Source organism: Microtus oregoni, unplaced genomic scaffold (genome assembly GCF_018167655.1).
Source record: "Microtus oregoni isolate MIOR12 unplaced genomic scaffold, Mior012 000966F_ref0000273, whole genome shotgun sequence".
Taxonomy (NCBI): Eukaryota; Metazoa; Chordata; class Mammalia; order Rodentia; family Cricetidae; genus Microtus; species Microtus oregoni.
The window spans coordinates 8,992-20,550 of NW_024545143.1; the positions used below are offsets into that span (position 1 = coordinate 8,992).

General features: G+C 47.0%; 1 protein-coding gene across 1 annotated transcript; it reads right to left on the reverse strand.

The window, feature by feature from the left end:
- Positions 1 to 7,620: 7,620 nt before the first annotated feature.
- On the reverse strand, positions 7,621 to 10,958 carry LOC121445815. Its single transcript, XM_041647946.1, has 5 exons — positions 10,798 to 10,958; positions 9,554 to 9,711; positions 8,746 to 8,842; positions 7,889 to 7,979; positions 7,621 to 7,746 (listed from the first exon to the last, which is right to left on the reverse strand). Exons 1-5 carry the CDS (start codon positions 10,956 to 10,958, stop codon positions 7,621 to 7,623), a joined length of 633 nt encoding a protein of 210 aa, XP_041503880.1.
- Positions 10,959 to 11,559: the final 601 nt, after the last annotated feature.

Below are 11,559 nucleotides of genomic sequence, written 5' to 3' on the forward strand. Positions count from 1 at the left end.
TACGCAGCCACAAATCCAGCCTTACAGAAAGAAACAGAAGGAAAATCACTAACCAAGGAGTCCAACAATGACCACAATAACTCAGACATCTAGAGACCCTTCACCAACACAAATCAAAGAAGGGAAACACACAAACTCTACGACTAAAAAAATGACCGGAGTTAACATCCACTGGTCATTAATATCACTTAATGTCAATGGACTCAACTCACCTATTAAAAGGCACAGGCTAAGAGATTGGATACGAAAACAGGATCCAACATTCTGCTGTTTACAAGAAACACACCTCAGCCACAAAAACAGGCACCTACTCAGAGTAAAGGGCTGGGAAAAGGCTTATCAAGCAAATGGACCTAAGAAACAAGCAGGTGTGGCCATACTGATCTCTAACAAAGTTGACTTCAAACTTAAATCAATCAGAAGAGATGGAGAGGGGCATTTTATACTCAGAACAGGAACAGTTCAGCAGGATGAAGTCTCAATTCTGAACATCTATGCCCCTAATTTGAAAGCACCCACGTACATAAAAGAAACATTGCTAAAACTCAAGGCAGCCATCAAACCGCACACACTAATCGTAGGAGACTTCAACACTCCTCTCTCACCAATGGACAGGTCAATCAGACAGAAACCTAACAGAGAAATAAGAGAATTAATGGAGGTAATGAATCAAATGGACTTAACAGACATCTATAGAACATTCCACCCAAATAGGAAAGAATATACCTTCTTCTCTGCAGCTCATGGAACCTTCTCAAAAATCGACCACATAGTCGGTAACAAAGCAAACATCCACAGTTACAAAAAAATATTAGTAACCACCTGTGTCTTATCAGATCACCATGGATTAAAGTTAGAATTCAACAACAATGCTACCCCCAAAAAGCCTACAAACTCATGGAAACTGAACAGTCAACTACTGAACCATACCTGGATTAAGGAAGAAATTAAGAAAGAAATTAATGTCTTCCTGGAATTCAATGAAAATAAAGAAACAACATACTTAAACTTATGGGACACTATGAAAGCAGTCCTAAGAGGAAAGTTCATAGCACTAAGTGCCCACTTAAAGAAAACAGAGAAAGCTCACATTGGAGACTTAACAGCCCAACTGAAAGTTCTAGAAAAAAAAAGAAGCAGACTCACCTAGCAGGAGTAGAAGACTGGAAATAATCAAACTGAGGGCTGAAATCAACAAAATAGAAACACAGAAAACAATCCAAAGAATCAATGAAACAAAAAGCTGGTTTCTGGAGAAAATCAACAAGATTGACAAACCCCTATCCAAACTAATCAAATGGCAGAGAGAGAATTTGCAAATGAATAAGATCAGAAATGAAAAGGGGGACATAACCACAGACACAGAGGAAATTCAGAGAATCATTAGATCTTACTACAAAAGCCTATATGCCACAAAACTGGAAAATGTAAAGGAAATGGACACTTTCTTAGATAAATACCATATACCAAAGTTAAACCAGGACCAGGTGAACAATCTAAATAGACCTGTTAGTTGCGAAGAATTAGAAGAGGTTATCAAAAACCTCCCTACCAAAAAAAGCCCAGGACCAGATGGTTTCAATGCGGAATTCTACCAGATCTTCCAAGAAGACCTAATACCTATACTCCTTAATGTATTTCACAATATAGAAACAGAAGAGTCATTGCCAAATTCCTTTTATGAAGCTACAGTTACTCTGATACCAAAACCGCACAAAGACTCAACCAAGAAAGAAAATTTTAGACCAATCTCACTCATGAACATCGATGCAAAAATCCTCAACAAAATAGTGGCAAACCGAATCCAAGAACACATTAGGAAAATTATCCATTATGATCAAGTAGGCTTCATCCCAGGGATGCAGGGCTGGTTCAACATACGAAAATCTATCAATGTAATCCAGCATATAAATAAACTGAAAGAAAAAAACCATATGATCATTTCATTAGATGCTGAAAAAGCATTTGACAAAATTCAACACCCCTTTATGATAAAAGTATTGGAGAGATTAGGGATACAAGGGTCATACCTAAATATAATAAAAGCTATATACAGCAAGCCGACAGCTAACATTAAATTAAATGGAGAGAAACTTAAAGCCATCCCACTAAACTCAGGAACACGACAAGGCTGTCCACTCTCGCCATACCTCTTCAATATAGTACTTGAAGTTCTAGCAATAGCAATAAGACAACATAAGGGGATCAAAGGGATTCGAATTGGAAAGGAAGAAGTTAAACTTTCGTTATTTGCAGATGATATGATAGTGTACATAAGCGACCCCAAAAACTCCACCAAAGAACTTTTACAGCTGATAAACACCTTTAGTAATGTGGCAGGATACAAGATCAACTCCAAAAAAATCAGTCACCCTCTTATACACAAAGGATATGGAAACAGAGAGGGAAATCAGAGAAGCTTCACCTTTCACAATAGCCACAAACAGCATAAAATATCTTGGGGTAACTCTAACCAAGGAAGTGAAAGATCTATTTGACAAGAACTTTAAGGCATTGAAGAAAGAAATTGAGGAGTATACCAGAAAATGGAAGGACCTTCCTTGCTCTTGGATTGGGAGGATCAACATAGTAAAAATGGCAATTCTACCAAAGGCAATTTATAGATTCAATGCAATCCCCATCAGGGTCCCATCAAAATTCTTCACAGATCTGGAGAGGACAATAATCAACTTTATATGGAAAAACAAAAAACCCAGGGTAGCCAAAACAATCCTATACAATAAAGGATTGTCTGGAGGCATTACCATCCCTGACTTCAAACTCTATTACAGAGCTACAGTGATGAAAACAGTGTGGTACTGGCATAAAAACAGAGAAGTTGACCAATGGAATCGTATAGAAGACCCGAATTTTAAATCACAAACCTATGAACACCTCATTTTTGATAAAGGAGCCAAAAGTATACAATGGAAGAAAGAAAGCATTTTTAACAAATGGTGCTGGCATAACTGGATGTCAACCTGTAGAAGAATGAAAATAGACCCATATCTATCACCATGCACAAAACTCAAGTCCAAATGGATTAAAGACCTCACTATCAGTCAGAACACAGTGAACCTGATAGAAGAGAAAGTGGGAAGTACCCTACAGGAGATGGGCACAGGAGATCGCTTCCTATGTGTAACCCCAACAGCACAGACTTTAAGGGCAACATTGAATAAATGGGACCTACTAAAACTGAGAAGCTTCTGTAAAGCAAAGGACACTGTCACCAAGACAAATAGGCAACCTACTGACTGGGAGAAGATCTTCACCAACCCTGCAACAGACAAAGGTCTGATCTCCAAAATATATAGAGAACTCAGGAAACTAGACTTTAAAATGCTAATTAACCCAATTAAAAAATGGGGCACTGAACTGAACAGAGAATTCTCAGCAGAGGAAGTTCAGATGGCCAAAAGACACTTAAGGTCATGCTCAACCTCCTTAGCAGTCAGGGAAATGCAAATCTAAACAACTTTGAGATATCATCTTACACCTGTCAGAATGGCTAAAATAAAAAACTCCAATGATAGCCTTTGCTGGAGAGGCTGTGGAGGAAGGGGAACACTCATCCATTGCTGGTGGGAATGCAATCTTGTGCAACCACTTTGGAAATCGGTGTTTCGGTTTCTCAGGAAATTCGGGATCAACTTACCCCTGGACCCAGCAATACCACTCCTGGGAATATACCCAAGAGATGCCCTATCACATGACAAGAGCATTTGTTCAACTATGTTCATAGCAGTATTATTTGTAATAGCCAGAACCTGGAAACAACCTAGATGCCCTTCAATGGAAGAATGGATGAAGAAAGTGTGGAATATCTACACATTAGAGTACTATGCTGCGTTAAAAAACAATGACTTCTCAAATTTTGCATGCAAATGGATGGAAATAGAAAACACTATCCTGAGTGAGGTATCCCAGACCCAAAAAGATGAACATGGGATGTACTCACTCATAATTGGTTTCTAGCCATAAACAAGGGTCACGGAGTCTACACTTGGTGATCCCAAAGAAGCTAAGTAAGAAGGTGAACCAAAGGAAAAGCATATAGTTGCCCTCTTGGCTATGGGAAGTAGACAAAATTGCCGGGGAGAAAATTGAGATCTTGGGGGTGGGGTGGGATGGGGGTAAGGGGAGATGGGGAGAGAGGGGGGAGAGGGGGAGAATGGGGGGAGCTTGGGGAAGGGGGAGGATTGGGATGAAGGAAGGTTGGATGGGGGAGCATGGAAGCACGGTTCTTCGTTAAGGGAGCCACCTTAGGGTTGGCAAGAGACTTGAACCTTGAGTGGCTCCCAGATACCCAAGCCGAGGTCCCCAGTTAGTTCCTTGGGCAGCTGAGGATGGGGAACCTGAAATGACCCTATCCTAGAGCAATAATGACGAATATCTTGCATATCATCATAGAACCTTCATCTGGTGATGGATGGAGACAGAGACAGAGACCCACACTGGAGCACTGGACTGAGCTCCCAAGGTCCCAATGAGGAGCAGAAGGAGGGAGAACATGAGCAAAGAAGTCGGGACCACGAGGGGAGCACCCACCCACTGAGACAGTGGAGCTGATCTATTGGGAGCTCACCAAGGCCAGCTGAACTGTGACTGAAAAAGCATGGGATAAAACTGAACTCTCTGAGCATGGCGAACAATGAGGGCTGATGAGAACCCAAGGACAATGGCATGGGGTTTTGAACCTACGTAATGTGCTGGCTTTGTGGGAGCCTAGCCAGTTTGGATGTTCACCTTCCTAGAAATGCACGGAGGGGGGAGGACCTAGGACTTACCGCAGGGCAGGGAAATCTGACTGCTCTTTGGGCTGGAGAGGGAGGGGGAGAGGAGTGGGGGGAGGGGGAGAAGGGTGGGAGGAGGGGGGGAATGGGAGGCTGGGAGGAGGAGGAAATTTGTTTTTTTTTTCTTTTCTCAATAAAAAAAAGTTAAAAAATAAATAAATAAATAATAAAAAAAGAAGGACGACCAGAAAACGACTTGTTTGTTCTGGGTTACTGTTTCTATACCATTCGGGAGTGGTTTGGAGCATCTCTGAGGAGGGTTTACCATTTGATGGGCTTTTTTGGACGTGGAGTCAGGACTGAGGCAACACCCAAGGCAGGTGATTGAAAAGGAAATTTTGCTTAAACGTTTCAGATTCTTTGGATATATGGATGTCAGGGGCTGGGTTGAAGCCTTAACCCAAAGAATCAGAGAGAACCAAGGCAAATTGCATGCTACAGCCCTTCTTGGTGAAGTGTGAGGGTCTCTATTTGGTGCGGCACAGCTTTTGAAGACATTAACAGGCATGCAGAGTGGCTAAGGTTTCAAACAAGTGGTAGGGTCAGAGTCCCAGAAGAAAGACCATTGGGGAAAATGTAGCCAGTTACAGTGAAGACCTGAGTAGTGCTTCCCAACAATGTTTTATTATTTATTCACATACACAGGCCTAGACACAAACTGAAACATCTCATGTATCCACAATGCAGATATAAAGTACAGGAGCGCCCAGGCACATACACCATCACAAAACAAATACAAACACTGGCATACCAACTCACGTAGAACCCCAACAATGGAAAGGCCGTATTATCATTTTACCTACAGAACATACACTAAAAAGTGCTAGCCTCCAAAGGAACAAGGGATGGAGGTACAAAAACACACTATGTAAGTCAAGGATCCACATTATGAAAAGAGTCTGAAAGCTTATGAAACGCCTGAACGTTGACAAAACACATTTAAGCATTTGAGACAGCTATCGTTAATCTATCAACTACTCAGTCCTTGAACAAACCTGCACCCCCTCCTCTGGGCCCTTAAGCTCAAGAGGGAGGTGCAGTCCAGATGCTCAGTAGATAGCAAGAGGTCGCCTGCCTTGGATCCCAGTCACAAGGATGGGCTGGGAGGTTTCACTGCTCCAACTCATGCAAGACCTGAAGGGAGAAAGGATGGGATGAGGACCACCTAAGGATCACAAATCCCCGAATCCCTTTCCTGACTCGAGCCCTTTCTTCTTTGTCTCTCACAGTTGAAGAGTTGTCACTGACACAAGGGAGAGACATATTCCCGCCTGGATTCCCCACCTCCAGCCTCACATTCCCTGATTCCTCCATCACAGGCCAAAACCTACTCCAGTCAAGCCCATGGTCTCTAAATAAGTGTGTGTAAGACAGAGAGAGGGGGAGAGAGAGAAATAGAGTAGAGGAGGGGAACACACACACTGGTGTTTCTTAGTAAGTGCTGGTATGGAAAGTCAGAGGATGGCCTGGGGAATCCGTCTTTCCCTTCCTGTTTAAAGGTTGCTTTGAGACCTGTTGGAGGGCTCTAATGGAAACATGGTGGTTTAAACGAGGCAAACAATAGCCTCTAAATATTTTCCTTCTGTGGTTCCTCACCATGTTTTAGGATGCTTGACTTTAAAACTGCTGTTTGAGGTGCTGACTTGAAGCCTGTGAAAAACTGTCAGATGAGTTTTAGCTTGGGATTAGGGCGGTACTCCTGACACTTGAGAAGAGGCCCTAGACATACTTCTGCCAGTTTTTTGCTCCCTATCTTTGTGAAGAGCATCCTCGGCTGTGACGATTATAAATTAAAAGTACCAATCCACTCTGAAAAATGTTGAAAATACTTTGTGCCCCACAGTGTCCAATGTGGGGTTAAGATTTATCTCTTTGGGAAAAATTAAACAAGCACATCCACTTCCTTGGCATTCACATTTATCTTTAGTAAATGGGAAATTACATGTACTCCAAGGATTAGTATTGAATTAAATTTCTTTGTAGTTTATTGTCTGTGAATGTTTGGTTTGTATGTCTATCCTTCGTGCCTATATATGTGTGTCCAGTAAACATTTCTTCAGTTGGAACAGGGTTTCCAGACAGGAAGTTTCAAGAAGCCCTGGCCTAGGATTCCTCTCCCACCCTTGCCATGGCCCTGTGATCAGTCAGCCACCTCTCCAGCTTCATCCTGACCCTTCCAATCCAGCAGGTCTGTCCAGCGTGGCTTCTGCCTACACTCCATAGGCCCCATTTGCCTCTGTACTCGACAGTGTCCAGCCTTGCTTTCCAGAGACACTAGAGGTTTAGTTGGCTTCTCAGCTTATGAGGCCCTTGCCCTCTGGGTGGGCCACTTGAGATTTGGTGGCAAAATACACCTTGAGCAGGAACCCAGGCTGCACATCTGGACTGAGATTCCCCCTGAGACCAGAGACTATATCTCCTTCCATGTATGTCTTCTACAGACCACTACGGTGTGCAGTAGAATGGGGACATGGGGCCTGAGTGAGGAAGCAGGATCCTGGCTCCTTCTATGTCTTCCATGTAACATGCGACCTGCCCTGGGGCAAGTGCCTGCAACCCCCAAGAGCCTCGGTCTCCTTCTCTCTCTGGACATCAGGACACCAGCCACTTGCTGCTGAGCACAAACTAGAGGAGCTGAGCATTCTCTGAGCAATCCTCAAGTGCCCTCTCTGAAGTCTGCTCCAGAAGTCAGGGGTACCCAGCCCCAAGTCATTCAAACTACCAACTTACCCCCACGTGCCCAGCTATGACCAACTTGCCACAGAGCCTCCCATTTCCCACCCATTTCCACCCCATGGTCCTGTTTAAGAAGCCAGCTACCTGGTTAACTGTGGGTCTGGCGCCAGGTCCAAGAAGAGTTCTTCAGAGTCATCAGGGCCGCAGCAGCCTGCAGTATCTCCTCACACTCGAAGGGGGCAGAAACCGAGGCCTGGTCAGAGGTAACGGGCCCCTGTAAAGAAACGGGTGTGAGGAGAACAGGAGCTGCGCACCCACCACCTCTTCTCAGAAGTACAAATGCCCTTCCAGTGGCCAGCTGCTCCCAACCCCAAGGCGGTCTCCTCGACACATCCACTTAGCTCCTCCTGCCCAACATTCGGGAGCCCAAACTTCTCTGCAGGGACCTGTGTCTCTGGTGGATGATACTCCATGGAGGAACACGGCAGGGGGGTCTGATCCGTGCATCTGGAAAGAAGAGGTGAGGGGATTAAACACTTGGATGGGTGGGCAACACTGATCCATTGAGACTGACAAGGTTTCTGCAGTACCAGAAGGTAGGAGTCCAAAGGACTGTGGAGAACTTAGACCCATGGCTTGGGCACGTCCTTTGTCCTGCACAGCCTGTTTTCCTTTGCACACCCCGTCTGACACGTTTTTTCTGAGACATTAATTGTCACAAGCCCCTTTTAATTCTCTCCCAGATACACATTGAGGAAGACATCAGGGATCCACCAGTTTTTGCATTATAATCTACAAAGTCCCTGCAGAGATATGATGGCCTCCTGTTTTCAGGGACTGGTTCTTGCCAGCATTTTGCCCATCCACCACAGCACTTCCAGGAGGCTTACTTGCTGGCCTCTGGACTTTCCCCTGGGCCTCTATGGCCCTCGCCACCATGACCCTAGTTTTTACCAGGACCTTCTGTCTCACCCATCTGTAGCCATGTGGAAAAACAGTGCCCACGTGTTGAAGGCCCACTGTGTGGCAGGCCTTGTGCTGGTGCTTTCTTCAGTGCGAGAGGTGTAGGATCCTTTTGACAAAATGTCCACTAGGAAATGGATGCTTGGAAAATAAAGCCACTCTGGAGTAGGAGCTGTCAAATCAGGAGAGGACCCTGTCCTTGCCCGCACAGCCTGACACACAGCCTTCTCCTTCCCACAATCATCCCTTTCCTGTTTCTCCTACTGCAACAATTCAGACACAGCCGGCTCCATGGACCCTCTCCACTCACGGGTTGGACAAGGCAAAAGCCTCATGGAGCACCATGGAAGGCAAAGCAATCAATTGCGGGCCCAAGGTCGTTGTCATGTAGGGTGCAGGTGAAAATGCTGGGGGCCAGCAGAGGGATGGAGGCCCTTGGGAGCTCTGCAGAGACACGGACTACATGGATTGGGTTCCAGGCCAGCCAGGAAAAAAAGGGGCTGGGCAAATTTTAGGCTGAGGGCAGGAACCCAGAATGTCAGGGCTCTGAAGAGCCTGTTGAACCCCCTCCAATCTCAGCATGGTCTACTGGCACTGAGGAGACTGAGGCCCAAGGGGAAGTGCCCTTTCCCAGGGTCACACAAGGCTGTGTGCTGACCAAGTGGTAGAGGTGGAAGCCCTGACTTCAAGACACAGCTGAAAGGGACTTGACAGTGAAAGGCAGGAGCCGCCCACTCTAGCAACAGATTCTCCTTACCTCCTGGGGGCTTATGAGGGGCAAGACTTCAGGCTGGCAAGCAGTGTTCTCATTGTCAGCTGTAAAAAGACCACCAATTCCTCCCTGCTGGGTGTCCGCCAGGCTCTCCTGCAGATACTCACCCCCATTCTGAGAGCTCCTCACAATGGACCTGCTCAAAGAGCCCACCCCAAATTTCTGCTTCCTGCCAACTAGTGCTGTTCTCATTGACACTATGTCTTCTACCTGGGGCACTGAGGTCTAGGGTGCACTAGCTCATGGTCACACTGCAGTTCTCTGACAGACAGGCCTGGCTACAGTTGCTCATGCTGCACTTCCCTCCAATCAAACCCGGGCTCCCTCCCCAGCCAAGGACACTCACTGTGACCTCTTGCTTTGGCAGAGGACTTCTTGCCCTGACAGAGGGGTTTGCCGGCTACAGCCTTAGTCGTCCTTGGTGGTTGAATCTGTCTTCTCTTTAGCAGTGCACCATGCACCCTTTTCTCAGAACCCAGAGCAGGCAGAGCCTCGCTGTGCTCCCTACAGTAGGGGTATGGAGGACTCCTATTAGTTTTGTGCAAAGGGGCCTGACCGCCTCTCAACTCACACAGGATACCCAAAAGGAGGCAGCACACCTGAGATGTCAAAGACCTGAGAGTGTGAGGGGTGGAATTCTCACCCGGTCTGAGTCCTGGTGCCACCATTAGCACCTCTGCCTCGTCCAGGGCGGCTTGCACGTCCTCTGAGGCCAGGTCCAATTCCCAGTGGGGCTCCCGTCTCATTCCCCGTGTTACATTCCAAGTTGGTGGGCCAGAAGCAGACATCCACTTGGTGGCTTTGATCCATGGTTCTGGAGTGAAGAGCAGAAATGCCACTGTATTCCCACGGCCAATGCATCTCCATGAGTATCCCCCCATGACGCTGTATCCCCGTGTGCAGAGTGAACCTGACCCTTTCCCCAGTCTAGACACCATACTCACGAGGAGGCGGGTTTCTCACCTGGTCTGGGTCCTGGTGCCACCATTGGCACCTCTGCCTCGGCGTCTTGCACGTCCTCTGAGGCCACGTTTGATTCCCAGTGGGGCTCCAGTCTTGTTCTCCATGCTACATTCCAAGTTGGAGGGCCAGAAGCAGACACCCACTTTGGGTTTTGGTTCCGTGGTTCTGGGGTGGAGAGCAGAAACCTCACTATACCTCGATGGCCCCTGTATGCCCATGAGTATCCCCCCATGACGCTGTATCCCCGTGTGCAGGGTGAACCTGACCCTCTCCCCAGTCTAGACACCATACTCACGAGGAGGCAGGTTACTTGCCTGGTCTGCGTCCTGGAGCCACCATTGGCACCTCTGCCTCGGTGGCTTGCACGTCCTCTGAGGCCACGTTTGATTTCCAGTGGGGCTCCAGTCTTGTTCTCCATGCTACATCCCGAGTTGCGGGGCCAGAAGCAGACACCCACTTTGTCTTTTTGTTCCAAGGGTCTGGGGTGGAGAGCCGAAAAGCCACTGTACCACCATGGCCACTGTATTGTCCTGTGTATTCCCCAGACCAGGGTATCTCCATTTGCAAAGCAAGCTGTACCCTCTCCCCTACCTAGACGCCATACTCACAGGAAGGCGGGTTTCTCACCTGGCCTGGATTCTGGTGGTACAACTGTGGCCTCTGCCTCGGCGGCTCGCACGTCCTCTGAGGCCAGGACCAACGACCAGTGGGGCTCCAGTCTCGTTCCCCATGTTACATTCCAAGTCGGAGGGACCACAGGCAGCATCCACTTTGTCTTGCTGCTCCATGGTTCTGGGGTGGAGAGCAGAAATACCACTGTATCACCATGGCCTAAGAGTATCTGCTTCTTCCAATGAAAACGGTAGCATTATGATGTTAGGGAGAAGTCTGGTGCCAGGAAACCTTCCAGGAATCTACAAGGAACACCATAGATAAGACTCCTAGCAATAGTGGAGAGGGTGCCTGAACTGGCCTCCCCTCATAACCAGATTGATAGCCGCCCTAATTGCTGTCATAGAACCTTCATCCAGTAACTGATGGACGCAGATGCAGAGATCCACAGCCAAGCACTGGGCTGAGCTGTGGGAGTCCAGTTGATGAGAGGAGGAGGGGATTATATTAGCAAGGTGTGTGTGTGAGGGGTCAAGATCATGATGGGAAAACCCACACAGACTGTGATCCTCGCTTGTGGGAGCCCACAGACACCAGACCAACAGCTAGGGGTCTGGCACGAGACTGACCTAGACCCTCTGCATGTGGGTGACAGTTGTGTAATTTGGTGTGTACATAGGGCCCATTACCATGGGACCAGGATCTGTCACGGGCACATAAGCTGGCTCTTGGGAAACAATTCCCTAAAATGGGCTACCTCACTCAGCCTTGATAAAA